This window comes from Pangasianodon hypophthalmus, chromosome 29, assembly GCF_027358585.1.
Source record: "Pangasianodon hypophthalmus isolate fPanHyp1 chromosome 29, fPanHyp1.pri, whole genome shotgun sequence".
Lineage (NCBI taxonomy): Eukaryota > Metazoa > Chordata > Actinopteri > Siluriformes > Pangasiidae > Pangasianodon > Pangasianodon hypophthalmus.
Window position 1 is genome coordinate 6706682 of NC_069738.1, and position 18376 is coordinate 6725057.

Consider the following 18376-nt stretch of genomic DNA (forward strand, 5'->3'; position numbering starts at 1 on the left):
ACTGGGACTATTATATGCAAAACAGCCATGCATTAAAACTATCCAGAACTGAATTGATAAAAGATTGATTTTGTTTGTACTTACGCTATCCATGTTTAGCTCTAATACTGAAGGACACAAGTACTGAAAACAGGCAACCAAATCCACACACAAATCCCCCATAATTAACTGCAACAACTCAGCTCTCATATCCATCCTACTTTTGACCCTCTTCGACCTCCACATTTTGCCCACCAGTTATTGATACTCTTGGCTTCCCATTTTACACATATAGCTCAAATGAGCAAATGTAGGTAAATCCCTTAAAATTATTTCTATTTAGTTATTCATCCTAAAGCACATGGGCAGCATGGTGGAGTAGTGTGTAGCACTGCCGCCTCATAGCTCCAGGTTCGATCCTGAGCTCAAGTTACTCTATGCGTGGGTTTACTCCACATTCTCCGGTAGGTGGACTGGCTGCACTAAAATGCCCCAGCTATGAATGTATGTGTGTGTGTGTGTGTGTGTGTGTGTGTGTGTGTGTTTGTGTGTACAATGACTTGCAATGGACTGGCGAGCCATCCAGGGTGTATTCCCATTTCACGTCTAATGTTTCTTGGAATAATGATCCACAACAACCCCAATCAGGATACTAACTAAAGTCGAATGAATGAATAATCTCTCCAGTAACTAGCACTTATCTAGTCACTACCTTGAATGATTTATTTAACTACCATGAAAAAGGGAGAGGAATATTAATATACTTTTGACTTCGTTCAAACTCGACACGCTGCCAACCTGTTTTTGACCCCATTGGCTTCCCATTTTACATGTACGGTCATCAGTTCCAGTTAATTAGCTGCATCTCACACTCATTTGCAATTTAAAGAACGTTTTCTGTAATTTGTTGTAATTCTAAAACTTGTTTATCTGTTTTCCGTAGTTCGTTGCCACTTAATCACTGGGTGCTTCTCAATCGTTCATTTGCTGTTCCTCATTTCCTTTGTGTTTTCCTTCCTTGCATCTTAGCACAGGAAAGGAAACAAGCACAGGAGAAATCGATAGCAAACTAATTTGCCAAATGACTCACTCTTGCTCACTGAAGCGTCACGTTGAAGTGACATCACTTACTGATGACTTGTCCAGCTCTATTGCCTGTCACTGGAAAAAATCATTCTGAATATACACAACAGAACAGGATTACATACTGAATTAACATCATTGCACATGTACATGCTTAAACACTTTAGCCTAAATGTTTTAGACATTTTATCTAAGGTTTTTTTTTTGCTGTGTGTACACAGAGGTGTGTGTAGACACAGCAAATATAAGTGGAAGGAGTCTGGATAGTTTTGTCTAGCTCAGTGTACAATATATAACATATGGTCTGTGGGCAGAGCGTCTCAGGCTGAGATGAGCTAGCCAGCATTAACCTGCTGTTAGTTTTTCAACATCTAAAGAAACGTGGCTAAATGTGTCATGGCTCATAGAGCTGGAATCTACTAACACTAAAAGCTAGCACTTAAAATTCTTACAGGAGTGTTCTCCATTCTTGTGTCCTTGTGGGTTCATATATCTCATAAAGTGACTTGGCAGGAAATTTCTTCCCGGGAACATCTCATTCTTGGTGTTTACCAACCAGTCATGCAGAAAAGAGTGACCGAAAGACCCTGATAGCACGAAGGTATCCAGCACTGGTATGCATGTGTATATGAGTGTAGCTTTTTCCTAAGCATTTCATTGCACCAGCTCTGTTATAGTGAAAGTGTATACCTTGCATTTGCAGCTCACAAAGCTTCTGAGTGACAAAGATCACAAATCAGCCATTCGATGCCTTGCACTGGGACCCGGCACCGTCTCTCTGTCTTGCTCCAGTTAGCCTCACAACCACACACTATCACTTTATATAAGCTCACACTCGCCAACAATCTTTTCAACCTTTTCAATCTACACAGAACAAGAGGGGAAAAAAATACTTCAGGCTTAAAAAAAATTCGGTTTTAAAGCTACAGGGCTGGAAAGTTGGACAGGCGATATGGGTGACGACACAGGCACAAAGACTCGAGCAGGAGAATATAAGCCCACCAATCAGATGGATCGGACTCTGGAAATAGCTACGGCCTGACAAATCCCCAGCGGAGATAAGAGGATGCAATCAGCGTGTGGTAGCAGAGACTGGAATATCGATGAACTTGGCATTGCAGTGGCTTGATCGAGACAGTGAAGCGGAAAACAGCATGGCTCTATTCCTCTATTCACCGAGACTAAGAAAAGCACCTGCCTAAAAAAAATACAAAAACGAAAAAAAGTTCACTCTGAAAACGCTATTTTACTAAGGAAATGAAAGCACCTTCTGCAACCCTTTAATATGGTAATATTTGGTAGCCTGGGGAAACTCTTCACATGATGAAAGTCTGACATTTTCTACTATATATAGCTCTGAAAACTACAGGTCTCCAACACAAGTTGTAGAATTTTAAAGTCGGGTTACTTTAAAAAATTAATAAAGCATTTAAAAATTTCATTCCAACTCCACTTAGAGACTCTAACATATTGATTATCTAAAAGCAAACGTAATTTATTCATTTATTTTGCATCTCATAAGTAATAAATAGGAAAAGGATTTTCAGAAGTCACGCCCATCCAGCAGTCATTGCATGCTATAAAAAGTCGCTCTCTTTTTAATCTTTCTTGGAGTTAATAATTAAAAATGCAGCATGTCATGTTACTGAGAGACTTTCCCGTGGCAGAAAACCTATGGATACTGAAGACTCCTATACATGTTAAATAAATGTCTTCTTCCAGCAAACGTTACCATATCAATTAAACGTTTTTCTTTACTAAATATTAAAATTTGTTTGTCAATTTATTAGTAGGCTTTGATTATGTGGCACGTCCTCCATACAAGTCCTTGCGTATGAGCTGTTACTATAGAAACAATAACGTATTAGAAAGAAAGCATTAATTTATAAACCTGTCACAACGCCACAACAACGCTATGGTAAAATATGTTTTAATGAGCAGTATGAAGTTCATTTGAGACAATTTTATTCTGCAGAGTGAAAATGCGAGTTTGTACAGAAGTGACTCTCTTTATTTTTTCAGCCTTGAATGGATAAACACAGATCCGGATCGTGTGAGCGTAAAAACCTGGGCGTGTTTCACCTGACACCTGTGCTTCCCTGAAACGAGGAACGACAAGGCCGACAGCTGACTCATAAATCATCTGCATGTCTGGAAGTAGTGAAGTGTAATAATCACCGCTGTCCCCGTACCACACATACCACTTAACCTGCAGATGCCGCTCCTTAAAAGCCTTTTCTCACACTGCACTCACACTTGGCTGGGCAGCAGTGGGTTAAATGAAGGGGTAAGTGTTTACCTGGACTACACGCAGAGACACAGGGCCATTCACAGCATGTTACATATTAATCATTATCATTTTAGACTTCAAACAGACACAAATCAGAGAGATTTTCCTGTTTGGTGCTGACTGAAGTCATGTTCTCACTGGATGCATCTGTCAGCGCTGTGACAAGTCGTAGGTAATTATGCATACAGTCTTAGTGAATTATCCTAATCACATCTTAATGCAAGGACAGCGATTCTGTCAAATCCATGCAGTTACCTTGCAGTTGCTCGATCAGAGTCCAAGCCATTCTCGATCCCTGTGCGTCAAACACAACATGACCCTGTAAGAGATGAGAGGAAAGATCATTTCACATCACTGCTTATTTTAGAGACGCTCACTTCTGGCTTTTAAGTCTTGATCTCTTTCCTTAGCACATCTTAAACACACCTCTTAAACACACCTCTTAATCTCGATAATGGATGAATCACACCTCCTGCTATTTTAAAGCAACATGACTTTCAAAGATGGAAGGTATATCAAAATAATAAAAAGCAATCAGCCTCTATTTAGCCTATTTCTTATGTAAAACTTCTCTTTACATCCATCCATTGATGTAGCAATCCAGCAACCCATCCATCTACCCATCTATCCATCCATCCATCCATCCAAGCCTATCATCCATAAAATCAACCCACTCACTGATCCATCCATCCATCTACCAAACCATCTATCCATCCATTCAGTCATGCACACTTCTATCCATCCTTTAACCCAGCCATTCATCCACCCACCAATCTATCCATCCAAGCAGTCAGCCATCAATCCACAAACCCAACTCATCCATCCATCTACCAATACACAAGCCCACCCAAAAACCTGCTCACCCATCCATCCATCCATCCATCCATCCACAAACCCACCTATCCACTCATCCATCCATTCATCCAACCATCCACAAACCCACCTATCCACCTATCCACCCACCCATCCATCAATCCATCCACCCACCAATTCATCCACCAAAAAATCCATCCATCCATCCACAAACCCACAAACCTATCCATTTATTCACACATCCATTCATCCATCCATCCATTCACCAACCCAAATCCATTCATCCATCCCTGCACTGTTACTCACGGAGACTCCCTCGAATGAACTGGTGTTGAGGGCACGGTAAATCTCAGCAGTAATGTCCTTGTTGTTGTAATTAAAGTCCTCCAGCCTGCGGCCTCTGGCCCTTAATGGCCCGACAGTCTTATTGAGTGCCAGAGCGAGAGCCCACACTGCATCATAGGCGAGCGGCGCTTCCTGGAAACCTCCAGTTTCTTCCGGGTTCTTCCCTCCCAGCTTAGACATCAGCTGGGTCAGGAATTCCTGCGAGGTCTGCGAAGCAAACAAGTGAACCGAAATGAAAACGTACGTCACAGATGGCGAGAGAGAGATCATTATACAGTATAAGTCAAGACAAGGTGCAGTCATCCCCTGTGGGAGCATTTTATGCAGATGGAGGTAGTATTTATTTTTCTTTTTTTTCTTCTTTCATTCTTTTTTCCATTTCTTCTTCTTTCATTCACATATGCACATACACAAAAAAATTAACACTCCCTGTGGTGACACTGTTTAATAGGGCGATTCTGAGGAATGTAAGGACAGGAGAGAGAAAGTGGTTTTGCAGTTATTTCAGCTGCACATGGCAGAAAGTGATTTTCTCTTCCTCTCTCCTATCAAAGTAATGACTTCACCATTTTTTACGCTTCAGACAGGTCCATTTAGCCAAAAAGCCAAGGTGTACGTAAATAGCTTTGGGCTGTGTGTGTGTGTGTGTGTGTGTGTGTGTGTGCATAAAGCATCAACGCTGTCAAAAAGCCTTTCCTGCCTTTCAAATCCACTGCATCAAAGAGCAGTATGGCAGGAGGAAATGAGAGAGCGAAAATCACTCCCGAATGAAGCAAATTTAGCATGGCGATTTTTTCACAAACATGCCTGTCCAATATGACGTGTTTTTTTTTTTTTTTTTTTTTGGCATCAGGTGTAAAACACGGGCATTTGGAAATGAGCCCAGAGTGAGCAAGATGTGGGAGAACAGCAGGGGCATCTGTACTCATGACAGCTCCCAGCACGGGGCACCGGAGCTGGATGTGCTTCAAACGGCGTCCCCCTGGGAGCACATTCCACCCCGAAACTCACACCTGTCTTCTCATCAGCAGTTTGGACTCCAGAGACAGCCGCCACATCTTCCGCGGCTAAGGCTCTGGCTGTGAGCCGATAGGTGACATGAGGATGTGTTTTCAAATGTTTGCGCAAACACGAAGTGCGTTCTATCCATCACGGTCATGTGACCATGCTGAAGAGGATGACGTCACCAAAAGAACGGCAACCAAACCCACATGATCTGAGATAGACTGGAACAAACACAGTGTTTATTTGAAAAATAAGTTTCCGTTACCCCCTTTAGCGCATCCTTTCTTTATGCAACAGCCAAGTTTTATACTTCAAAAGTTTTGAGGCATTTAGGTGTTTTCCGAATGACTGGTTTTTCTAGTGATGTTGTCAAATCTTGCACACAAACAAGTGGATGGAAATCACACCATGGTCTTCACTGTAGAAAACACTGGTGGATGGAAAACACAAACAGGTGGATGGAAACCACATCATGGTCTTTAATGCAGATTTAGCCGAGAGTACTCTAAGAGAGGAAATATTACACTGATGCAATTTTTAACTTTGCTAACAAGCAAATCCTAGCAAGCTGAAAGAAAAAACTGAATTTTATGACACAAACCATAGTATATGGCCATGCTCTGTGAGTGAGAGCTATGGTTTTACTCTCTCCCTTGTAAATCACAGACACTAGCCAATCGTTGGTGTCAGTGAACTCATATACTGTATACAGATGAGGACGAACAGCACTTTCGAGTGTGTTATGCTGCCCTGTGATGCACCCTGAACAGGTGCGTGGCTAGCTTCACATGTCTCTGAATGTATTACGCACGTATTAGCTTTCACCCTAATGTTGGTAGCTGTTGCAGGATGGAGAGAGCTGGATGGTGGGTGGGAATTTGCAGGTGGCCAAACTGAGGAGAAAACGTGGAACAGTCCAAACCAGAGACCATGGCCCCGTTCATGTTTTCTATTGGTTCACAAAACCAAGGTTCAGGAATTCACAAGTTCACCTTGATAAAGTTGGCACAAAATGAAATTAACTGCTACCAAAAGTGAAAGCACATCTTTCAGGTCCTGCGTCCTTTCCCCTTCAGTGAACTGGCTTTTCCACCAGCGAGAATTTTATATGCATTCAGTCTGAATGCGACTTTACTGAAAAACCAAAAAGGTTTAGTTTTCAGGTGTCTCCCATCAGGTGTTTCATAAATTCCACAGTCAATATAGATTACAATCATTTATTTTTTTATGACAGACTCTACGTTGGTCAATATCCTATTACTCTCCCACGGTCTCTAAACAAATTTTGTAACCCAATCTTTGGAAATACATGATGCTGTTATCACTCAGGTCAAGTCGACTTGTGTAAAAAAAACAAACATGGTGAAAGAGCAGAAGACTAAAAATAAAAGCCTCACCAGATTGGAGGCTCCTCGAACCGTCTCAGGGTTGAGCATGACTATCTCCGTGGTAACGTGGCCCTCCACCGCCTCCGTCATCTGCTCCACGGTGCAGTTGATTGATGGGTCTTTTATCTTGAACCAATTGTCAGCGTACCAGCCAATCAGGAACCAGACGTACTTCTTTCCATACAGCTTCTCCTTATAGACCTGCAGCCGAGAGTTTTATGAACCAGCAGATTTTCAGCTAGAAAAGAAGTTCTTACTAGGAATCCATTAATCATGTTGGACTAAAGCACTAGAGACCGACCTCACAGAATACTTTCCGGGCCTCCGTCTCATAGAACAGGCCCACGATGATCCGAGCATCCTGGCGCTGTGGGAGGAAAAAGAAAAGGAGTCAGGGTAAAGAAATGCTACCGGTAACACAAAAGAAAACCTGAGAAAGCAAAACTGAGAGAAGGAGAGGAAATGAGGAACAGGAAGACAAGACACTAAACAATATCTAAAATGTCTAAAGGCATCATAACATGTTATGAAAGTATTCTAATGTTAATATACACATGGCCTTCAAAGAAAGTGTTACTATAAAGGCCAGTGTGTGTCTGTGAAACGCTGCAGTAATACTCATGCTCGGTGAAACCACAGGCCGCACGGTGCTCCTTTACTTCCCTCTTATAGTTGTGCTATATTCCAGGTTACCATGGTATCTCAAATGATAGCCAATTAATCTCCTGTACCAAAACTAGGTCAGCTGAAGGAGCTGCCATCATGTGGGCACAGGGAAGGAGAACGAGAGAGAGAGAGGAGACTCCCTGAAGAGACTGGAGAGGAGAATAAGATCAGGCCCACGTTCCAATTTAGATGATTTTCTCTCCCAAATAAAAACCACAGACATCTGAACGCACCCTGTGGTATTTCTCCAGGAATATGGATGATTACTTTGGTCATGACAAGGTAGTCCTACTTTACTGCATCTGTGCTGTGTGTGCGTGTCTTTGTGCATGTGTGAGCATCTTTCTTTCCGTGTGGGTGTTTTTATGTGTGTGCATACTTCGGATTTTATGTTTATATAATACAAAATATCTTCAGCATGACCTTCAACCTTCAAACTTTTGATAGAAGTGTCTGCTAAACATGTAAGAAAATATAAATCAGTTTCAGCACTCATCTAACTTTTAGTGATTGTGCGTACATTTGTGTACTTGTGTGTACTTGTGTGTGTGTTTGTGTGCTTTTACTGTGTGTGTAGGTGTTGTGTGGAGGAGAAACGGAGGAGCAGTGAAGGAGAAGTGAAGGCACCTTAAGGTTCTTGACAGCCACAGCAGGGTCGGTGAGAAAACTCTGCCTCACGCTGATCTCGATTCCGGCCTCCTTCACTCTCTGCTCCAAATCATCCAACGTCTGGGCAGAGAGAGAGAGAGAGAGAGAGTGTGTGTGTGAGAGAGAGAGAGAGAGAGAGGGAGAGAGGAGGAAGAGGGAAAATAGAGGGAGAAGATGGGAAGAAAGGAGAAAGGTAGGTGGGGGATGGATGGAGGGAAAGGTAAAGAGGGAGAAAGAAAGAAAGAAAGAAAGAAAGAAAGAATTGGGGAATGAAGGTGTGAAATGATGTAAAAAAGAGAAAGAATATGACAGCAAGGGAAGAAGGAAGAGAGAAAGGGAAGGGAAAGAGAAAAATACAGTGAGAAAAAGAGAAGCAATAAGAAGGAAAAGGGAATTAGGAAAAGGAGAAAAAAAGTCAGAGAAAGAAAAAGAAATTAGATGACGAAAAGAAAGAAAGAAAGAATTCAGTGACGAGGGGAGAGAAAAAACGAGGCAGAGACAGAGGGGCAGAGAAAGAAAGAGAGGTGGAAAGACGGAGAGTGGGAGGAAAGGAGTGAGAAAAAGGAGAGAAATGTGTGAGAGGGAGGTAAAAAGAAAGAAAGAATAAGAGAGCAAATGATGGAAGGAGGAAAAATAAAGGGAGAAAAGTAGAAGCAATAAGAAAGGAGGAAGAAAGAAAGGTCAAAAGAGAAGAAGAGGTAGAAGGATGGACAGAGACAAAGAGCAAGAGAGAAGAGTGAAAAATGAAAGTTGTAACAGACAGCAGAAAAGAAGAGAATTAAAAGGAAGTTAACAGTAAGGGTAGAGTTGAAGAGAGGTAATGGGACAGGTTTATGATGGAGAGATGGAGGGAGAACATAGAGGTGTCCAGAAATGAGGAAAGAGAGGAAAGAGAGAGTGCAGTCTTTACTTCTTTAGCTGTGCTGTTATTTACTGTTTACAGCTTTGACAGTGTCGATAAAATGTTTGTAATAAAGCTGATTTATTTCCGTCTCACTGTGTAGCTGCAGACACTGACACGTGTGATACACGGTAATGACGTGTGTTATGAAGAAATGCATGTGACTCACGGAAGTGAAGACCTCGGTGGTCTGCTGGATGGTGGCGATCTTGGTCCACTTCCACTTCTGGAAGAGCTGCACGCGTGTGGGGTTGTGCAGCGTGGCAGACGGGTGCGTGCGGAAGAACGTGGGGAAGCGCTGACGGTTGGACAGAGCCGGAGAGCTGGAGCCGTACGACAGCTGCGGCACGAAAAAAAAACCAGTAAGAGGAGAGGAAAATGCAGAACCATCAAAGAGTGCACCGTGAGCACACTGAAGACTCGGCTTTAATGATCTCCATAAAACTCGAGATAAGACACGAATGGGGTGGGGGGCGGGGCTGGAGATGGGAGTGTAAACAGGAAGGAAATGAAGTGTGAGATTAGAGCTTTCTAATTAAAGTACGCTATATATGCTTGACTCAGTGATCTCATTTGATCCCATCCTATTATTTCACAGGGTTTTATTCTTTTTAATTGCTAATGCCACTACCTCGTTAGCATTCTCACTGAGAGATGGGGTCTGATGAGTGTGAGTATGGGAAACACATTACTAACTGCGGACATTTCTACATTATATATGACCAAAAGTATGTGGACACCTGACCTTCACACCCATATATGGCTCTTCCACAAACTGCTGCCACAAAACTGGATGCACACAATTGTAGAGAATGTGTTTGTATGCTGTAGTTTTACAATTTCCCTTCACTGGAACTAAGAGGCCCAAACCTGTTCCAGCATGACAATGCCCCTGTGCACAAAGCGAGCTCCATGAAGACATGGGGTGTGAAGGTTGGAGTGGAAGAACTCGAGTGTCAATCCCACTGAACACCTTTGGGATGAACTGGAACACCGACTGCACCCCAGACCTCCTCACCCAACATCAGTGCCTGACCTCACTAATGCTCTTATAGCTGAATGATCACAAATCCCCACAGCCATGCTCCAAAATCTAGTGGAAAGCTTCCCAGAAGAGTGGAACTTATTATAACAGCAAAGGGAGGACTAAATCTGGAATGGGATGTTCAACAAGAACATATGGGTGTGATGGTCAGGTGTCCACATACTTTTGGCCATGCAGTGTACCTCCGGGTTTTTCCCAGTGTTTTCTAGTATTTCTGGGGATGTAGTGGTAGGGTTAAAGCCAAGCCCACTTTGAACTGAAATATTTGGAGCACTAAACAGAGCACTACAGTGAGCAGTTTTTAGGCCAGCAAAGGGTTATGTGCATGACATGTGGAGATGGTGTCAGATATAGAAATAGAGCAAACATTAAAAATGAAGAGGGCAATTTTGAAATGGAAAGAACCAGCTCGGCACTTTTCAAGGAAAAAAAAAAGAAAAAAAGTCAGGAAATGATACAGATACTAGGTTCTATTTTTAGACCTGAGAACTCTGATTTTAGTTTACTGTGGTCAGCATATTCAGTAGCTGTGAAGGAGTCCCCACCTGCTAAAGGAATTATGAGATCTGTTTGTGAGATGGCCACAGATTGATCCATCACATGGATTCATTACACTTATCTGATAAGAAGATAAGATAAGGGGATATCCGTCAGGGGACTATGCTAACCCTACCAAGAACCCAAGACAAAACACTCAGAAGCCTGAAGAGATGTCTCTGCTTTCCTATCTCACATGTAAGGCTTGATTTGAGGGTCATTTGATGGTATGACATCATACCAGTTTAAAAAATGGACAAGAATAATTGTCCTTCCCCTAGACGGATGTGCTTTCTGCTGCTTTTTGTCATTTATGTAATTTTAAACGAGAAGTCTTTACATAGTTCTTAGTCAAACAAAACTGCACATAGCACAAGGAAGGAAAAAGCAGTATGAGGTGGCTTTTCAACCACATTGGATTTTCCAAAAGCTTTGCAGATTTTGCAGAAAAGTGGTATAAAATGTTTTTCATGACATCACCTCGTGTTGTGACATGAATGACATCAAGTGGTTATTAACCTCCTGACCAATCAGGTCACAATTTCAGGGAAAATTGAGAAAAACAGATAATGTCACAAATTACTCCTCTAAGAGCACGTTACAGTTTCCGGAGCAGTAAGCGCTGTGTGCTCTGAGTTTTCAACATATTTTTGTTATTATTTAGGTTTCTTTTTCTCCTCCCCTGTTAGCTCACTGCTTTTCTGGTGTCACCTGTGTCTTGTTCTTAGTTAATCACACTGTATATATATTTTTTGTTCATGTTTCTCATCTCTTGTTTCTCCTCAGTGCTAACCTCATGTCAAGTTCTGTTATTTTAAGTTCATTTGCTAAATTCTTAGTATTTTGAATCTTCACGGACAGAGTGCAGGTGGAAAAATGAGTTGTGTTAGTGAGCAAATATGAGGAGATTTTCAGTGATGAAATGAAAATATTTTATTGCCAATATTCCAACATTGCAATGCAGCTAAAAATAACAACTTGCCTATTTTTGGGACATTCACTGCTATTTGATTGGACATCCCACTTTAACAAAGCTACAGCAAGCAGCCTCCTCATCAAACAATCTTTATTTAAAACAATCTTTATTTCATCTCGCGTAATGATAATAATAAAATATAATCTATTTTTTTCATATTAGCTCCAGCTAGCACTTTTTCTTGGGAAAAAAAACAAGCAAGTCAGAAAGCACCCTGATATTGCACATTACAAGCATGTAATAAATACTGCACAATTACATTATGTGTGGGAAATATGGAAATAGAGGGGGAAGTTGATGATAACATAATGTCCATCGGAATATTGAACATAAATATTAAACTTGTATCAGTTAGTATGAATCAAGGGGGGGTTGATTTGGGGGGAAACGAATGAATGTATCAAATGACTTATTACAATGAAGACACAGGGTTTAATTATCTGTGTCGAAAATAAATCTATACTGCAATTAGCCCTGTGCTCTGTCACAGTTAACCGAGTTACCATGGTAACTGCCCCCAAGATGGTAATAACTCATTTACCATTGGTTAAAAAAAAAAAATCATTAATTTTTTTTCATGCAAATCATAGCAAGACACTAATATTCACAGACATCAGAACATAACTTTAAACATGTTGGGTGATGTGATATTCTACTTTAATGCTAATTTATTGTATCTATCAAAGATGAGATTATTTTAGAAACGCTGCTGGGGGCTGGTGGGGTTTGAGGGGGTGTTAGACAGATACCATGCATAGCCTATACAAAAAGCAATCAGTCTTAGCCTAGGTTATGTGAACATAGATAGAAAGACACATAGATAGATAGGTAGGTAGGTAGATAGATAGATAGATAGATAGATAGATAGATAGATAAAAATTACCGCTCAACCTGAATGCACAGAGCAGTATCAGTGAGCGTGGTCATGAGTGCAAAGTTCCTTGAATTGTATTCACAAAACTGTATTCGCAAGTGCGGAGTAGTAAAGTGAGTGTGAGAGCAGTTCACCTCTGCGAGCACTGAGCCACGCTCATGCCCTTTAATTACTGTTAATTAAAGTAAAAGAGCCATTAAAGTAAAAATAAAGTAATTATAAAGTTGTAATCTTGTTTTATTAATCAAATTTGTAGTCTCTGTTTTATTAGTGTTCCGACAAATTCCAAAACAATCTAAACTGAAAATATGTTCTTCCGAGTTTTTTTTTTTTTTTTTGCCAGCTTTGGTAGTAATTTCCAATTATTTATTTATTTATTTATTTATTTATTTGCTATGTGCATAAACCCTTTGTGGGGAAAAAAGGTAAAGCAAAGTAGAAAATGAATCATTAACTCCACCCTTCCCAACCTGAGGTAATTATAAAAAATAAAAAATAATAAAATAATAAAAAAAAAAATCTATCTCACTTCCTTGGAATGTCTGATCGTTTAAAACTCTTCTAATAATTTGGAAGCCACTTTTATCTCAACTGACTTAGAAGTGAGGAAGAACATAATATAAGCCTAGAGTTAAAGACCCGACAGTGACTTTCTGGCAGTTGTGAGATTTGAACTCACAAAGCAAAGCTTTTATATAAATCAACTCAGGGTTACTCACCACTATGAGGTTCCACATACGAGCTGCCTCAGCCACCAGCGTGGACACTGAGCTACAGCCGGGCATCAGTACGATTTTTATAGGCTCCGTGTAGAGCAAGTCATACAGCAATTTAGTGGCTTCCCCCGGGTCGCACTGAAAGATCAGAAGAAAGATATTTGAGTAACTGGTGAATATTCCACATCTTACCTCCGAGTCTATTTCACGCGTAGTGTGATGCACTGCAAACAAATGAAATATTTCCCCGCTGCACTTGCATTCCACAAAGCGCTCTACTGTGAGATACATTCAAGAGATTTATTTAATACAATGTCATACTGAGCGCGAGACAGAGATACAGAGATACAGAGATAAGAATAGTAAGCATTTAAAGAAAACATTGATTCGTACAGCACAATGGCTTCTATCGCTACTGTCTGATCTGTGTCTGACAATCACTATTGTTAAATTCATCTTAAATGTAGTGTTGAGGAAAAATCAATATCTCATTCAAATGATAATTGTGGCCTAACGCCAGCATTGATCATTGTGTTCAGAGAGGAATGAGCTGCGGTCGTTGGCCTTGAGCCGTGCTCATGATGGAGAGGGTGTGCATTCTCATTTAGTCTCTACGTTCTCAGGGACAAAGACTCGCATTTTAATGCACATAACAAAGCATGCACGTCTGAGAACAGTACAAACTATGAATGCAGCCTGATTACACAGGCTTGAAGCTTGATTTTGTTTGATTGGTGCAATCACACAAATTGAATCAGTGATGCCCTCCAGCAACAGACTCCTCTGTACTTAACAATGTCTGATCTGGCAGCCGTGCTTCGACGCAGGTCCCCCTCCCTCTCCCTGTCTCTCTCTCTCTCTCTCTCTCGAAGCTTTTAATTTCAGCTAAATGCACAGATAAATCAGGAAATCGTTGGAGTCACAACAAAGGGCCTGCTTTTAGTGCGGAACTGTTCGCTTTGTTGGAACTAAAATGATTCGCTGTTAAAGGCACAAAAGTGATGAGACATTGAACTCAATTATGGCAAATGGGGAAATTAGCCATCACCATTTTTCTGATACAGCAATTTGCCCACATGTCCTGTTTAATAATATAAATAAAGCGAATGTTCCTCTTGTTGTTCAACAATACAAACATCCTGATCGTCTTCTATGGAAGTGTTTTTGCCATCCGTGTTACTTTGAGCACCTCCATCGCAATTTACACCGCAGGTTCATTGGAACACAAACCATTCTCAGTCAGCAAAGGTAGTAAAATACCCAATTACTCATCTAAATAAAACTTTCTCTGGTAAATGTTGAAATACAGCTTCAAATTCTTCACTCATGTCTGTTAAAGTAGAGAAGTATTAAACTTTTACAGCTCTTGTGGAAAAAGACGTCTGACTCAAAGCACATACTGATTTTAGTTACTGATGGAAAATCAGTGCCTCTTTCACCAAAGAAAGCAAGTTAGCTAAGACTAACTAACAACTGCTATATTCCTCATCTCTGAAATGTTAGCTAGCATAATAATTAATAACAAACGAGCTGTGTAAGTGTATGCAGCAGCAGATAATTTACAGTGATAGGTATTAGGTCTCATTCTCGCTGTCATATGTTAAAGTTTAAGTCAGAGGAGAACAGCCAGATTGGACCGATTTGAGCTGACAGGGAGGCTACAGTAACTCAAATAAACACTCTTTACAACCGTGGTGAGCAGAAAAGCATCTTAGAAGGCACAACATGTTAAACGTCGAGGCAGACGCACTACAACAGCAGAAGACCACATCTGGTTCCACTATTGTCCGCCAAGAACAGAAATCTGATGCAGAACAGGAATATGGCCATCAGGCAACATTTTTCAATCTTCAACTCTCCATAATGTTCGATGTGAACATTAACTGAAGCGCTTGACCTGTATCTGTATGATATTACGCATTGCGTTGCTGTCAAATGATTGCCTAATTGGATAAGTGCATGAATAAGCAGGTGTACAAGTGTTTCTAAAAGTGGACAGTGAGTGTATATTATTCATTTATGTCAAGGCAGTGTGCAGATGGAGGGGGAAGTGGTCCTATCACACACTGCTCATGGACACTGAAATATTCCACATGGAGTATTAGGATATTACACATTCATGCGAGGTGCCAAGAGCAGTCAAGTGACTAGACTTGTGTTATAGCCTTGAAGACATTCGCCAGCTGATGAAGACCTTCAGATGCTCAGAAATGTTTTCAAGATTATGGCATGATTACATTCACCTTGACTTTCCAACAGACTTCACGTCACTCTTATTTCCTTTCTCTCTTCTTTCTATGTCTATCTCTGTAGAGAAATCTATAGAGTCTATCTCTCTATATGTATTCAACCTTCTTGAACTGAACTAGCCTTAACTGGGATTATATGTCATGAATCTACATAAAACAGCCAATAATATTAAAGTGTGGGGAGGGGGGAATCAATATAGTTTGCAAAATTATTTACAAATAAAAGCTGTTATTGCAATTTATCAACATAAAAGTCGTAACTGCATTTCAATTCTAGTTTGTAACCCTACAAAATGGGGAAAAGTGTCAGGGGATGAACACTAATGCAAGGCACCGTATACATCCTCGTGTGTTTTTAGTGCTAGTGCAGACTGGCAGCAATATCTTACCCTCTCCCAGGAAACTCTGCCTGATCTCTCTCTCTCCCTGTCTCTCTCTCTCTCTCTCTCTCTCTCTCTTTCTCCATCTCTTTTTTCCATTCCTGAGGGAAGCCATGCGTGAGGATCACTCGCTCCGTAGTGCAGCTGGGTCCCATTGTGCCAAATCAACTGAAAATCCTGCCAGGCCAACTGTTTTTTTTTTCCTTCCTTTTTTTGAATGTTCAGACATCTGAGGTCTAAGAAACTAGACATAAAACTCACTTCAGTATTTATTGATTGACTTAAAATAACAGAGCAGCACATATCACAGAGACACAAATACTATTCAGACGGGAAATGATTTTTTTCCGACATATGTCGGTTATGTAACGTTGCTGAAGGACGTGTGTAGCAATTATGATCGATTCGCACAGGATTAGTGATCTCTGCCTAAACTACTGATGTGGGAGTGTGTGTTCACGATGTACAACTGGTATGATATACGAAATTAAAAATTCCATGCATACTACAGATACCTCATATCTTTTGTATAATACAAACTGATTGTTTTGTCTTTTATTATAAGTGCTTGAGCATTAGTTGGTCACATGACCATAACACCTGCGCTAGGATTGCAATAAATAACCGATAACCTCCGAAAGTGTCACTTCTCTAAAAAAAAAAAAAAAAAAAAACTTTTAAATGTCATCTACATTTAATTTTTCAGCATTTTAAACTATGTTTTGATATCATCGAGAGCTGACAGAACAGAGATCGTGCATCCTGGAGTGTCTTATACCAAAGAAAAAGCACACCAACTTGTCAATTTGGATTGGATACACACTCACCAGCCACTTTATTAGGAACATCTGTAACTTGTAACACCTGCAATTGTCCAACCAGAAAAAAAAACAGGCACCATTTGTCTAGTCTTGTCTTTAACTGTCTGGTTTGTGTGAGTCTGTGCCCACTGTAGCCTCAGATTCCTGCTCTTGGCCGACTGGAGTGGAACCCCATGTGGTCTTTTTGCTGTTGTAGCTCATCTGCCTTAAGGTGTTAACATGTTGTGTGTTCTGAGATGCTTTTCTGCTCACCATGGTTATAAAGAGTGGTTCTTTGAGCTAATAAAGTGGCTAAGAGATACTCGGGTAATAATTATATTACCTCAGCTCACCTCCCTATGTAAAAAGATCCAGTCGAAATGAGATGTGGTGAGAATTTCTGGTGATTGATGTTAAATCCTTCAATTCCACTGTAATTGCACCGGCCATTATCAGCTAAAACTACAATATAGGTCAAACTGTAATTACTGACCGTAGCCCATTTGTTTCTATGCACAATTTGTTAGCCACGCTCTACTCAGTCCCACAGGACCATGACTTTTCAGATATTATTGGGAAAGCGACAGACATGGTAGTGGCTGATGAGCTGGAATGAGTGTACTCAGGAGAGTTGCTGCTGGGTTTGAGCACTGTACAAGTTTAGCACTGTTAATTGCAACTGGTTTATCTAATATACATACAATTTTCACCAGTGGCAGCTTTGCAGGCGTTTGTTTTTGTGGCACAATATAATATACCATAGCACTGTCGAATTCTCAATTCTCATTGGTCAGAATGATTAATTTTCTATAACGACAGCTCTGACTCTATCTCAAATCAATCATATTAAAGCGCTAATTCTAATCCATTTTCATTTTAATACTAACACCTAATTCAAAGGGACTCATATGACAAATGCTCACATAATGTAAGTCTAACAACAAACTGATTTTCGTTAAAAGGTAAATTTTATAATCATGGCTATGATGAAGGGTTTTTTTAAAAGGAGAAGCAGAAGAGGCTTCAAGACAAAGGACTTTACACTATTTTGTCTCATTAACTTCAAGAGAAAGGATAGAGAGGCTGATGAGGGAATGACTGTGTATAGCTGCTATAACATAAGCAGAAACAGGAGATAACTTGTTTGTGATGCTTCATAGCATTAATTGTAACTATAAATAGACAAAAAGTACAATGTGTAATTTTTTCATTCTTGAACAAATATTAAAAAATTGCAGTTGTGGGTAAATTGCTGTGGTATATAGAGAGAAATAAAGCACGTTGGAACATGATGTAATAGAAAAATAATCAACTGGAGGGTGGTAACTATAACTCTACTTTACATCAGGCCACATCACATCACTCCGTCTTTGATTATTTTCCTATAACAGAATGTCCTATCATGTCTTTTCCCCTTACTTTACCCCTTAAATTCCCAACTGTATACATAGTAATATGTCTGAATATGGTGTAACACAAGTATTATTTTGTAGTATTCAGTAATTATTATGTTTTATTCAGTAACTACAGTACATATAGTTAAATATTTGTAGTTATGAGAGTGAAAAATGTCTGGACCAGCCATAGAATCATCTTCTTTTAAGAGTTTAAATGAAAAAGTAAATTGAGCAGTGCAGGGGAGTAGCTAGCCTATTAGTCTTTCATTTCCAAAACCTTCATT

At 40.3% G+C, this 18376-nt stretch overlaps 1 protein-coding gene across 2 annotated transcripts in view; it reads right to left on the bottom strand.

Annotated features, from left to right (window-relative positions):
- The window catches only part of gabbr1b (gamma-aminobutyric acid (GABA) B receptor, 1b), a 109040-nt gene that overhangs the window by 25795 nt on the left and 64869 nt on the right, over positions 1-18376 (bottom strand). For both annotated transcript variants that reach the window (XM_026942212.3, XM_026942211.3), the window contains 7 exons: positions 13270-13404; positions 9288-9458; positions 8197-8298; positions 7205-7270; positions 6913-7104; positions 4472-4717; positions 3608-3671 (listed from right to left, as the gene is read on the bottom strand). In XM_026942212.3, coding sequence (XP_026798013.3) covers positions 3608-3671; positions 4472-4717; positions 6913-7104; positions 7205-7270; positions 8197-8298; positions 9288-9458; positions 13270-13404 — 976 coding nt within the window. The remainder of the gene's footprint in view (positions 1-3607; positions 3672-4471; positions 4718-6912; positions 7105-7204; positions 7271-8196; positions 8299-9287; positions 9459-13269; positions 13405-18376) is intronic.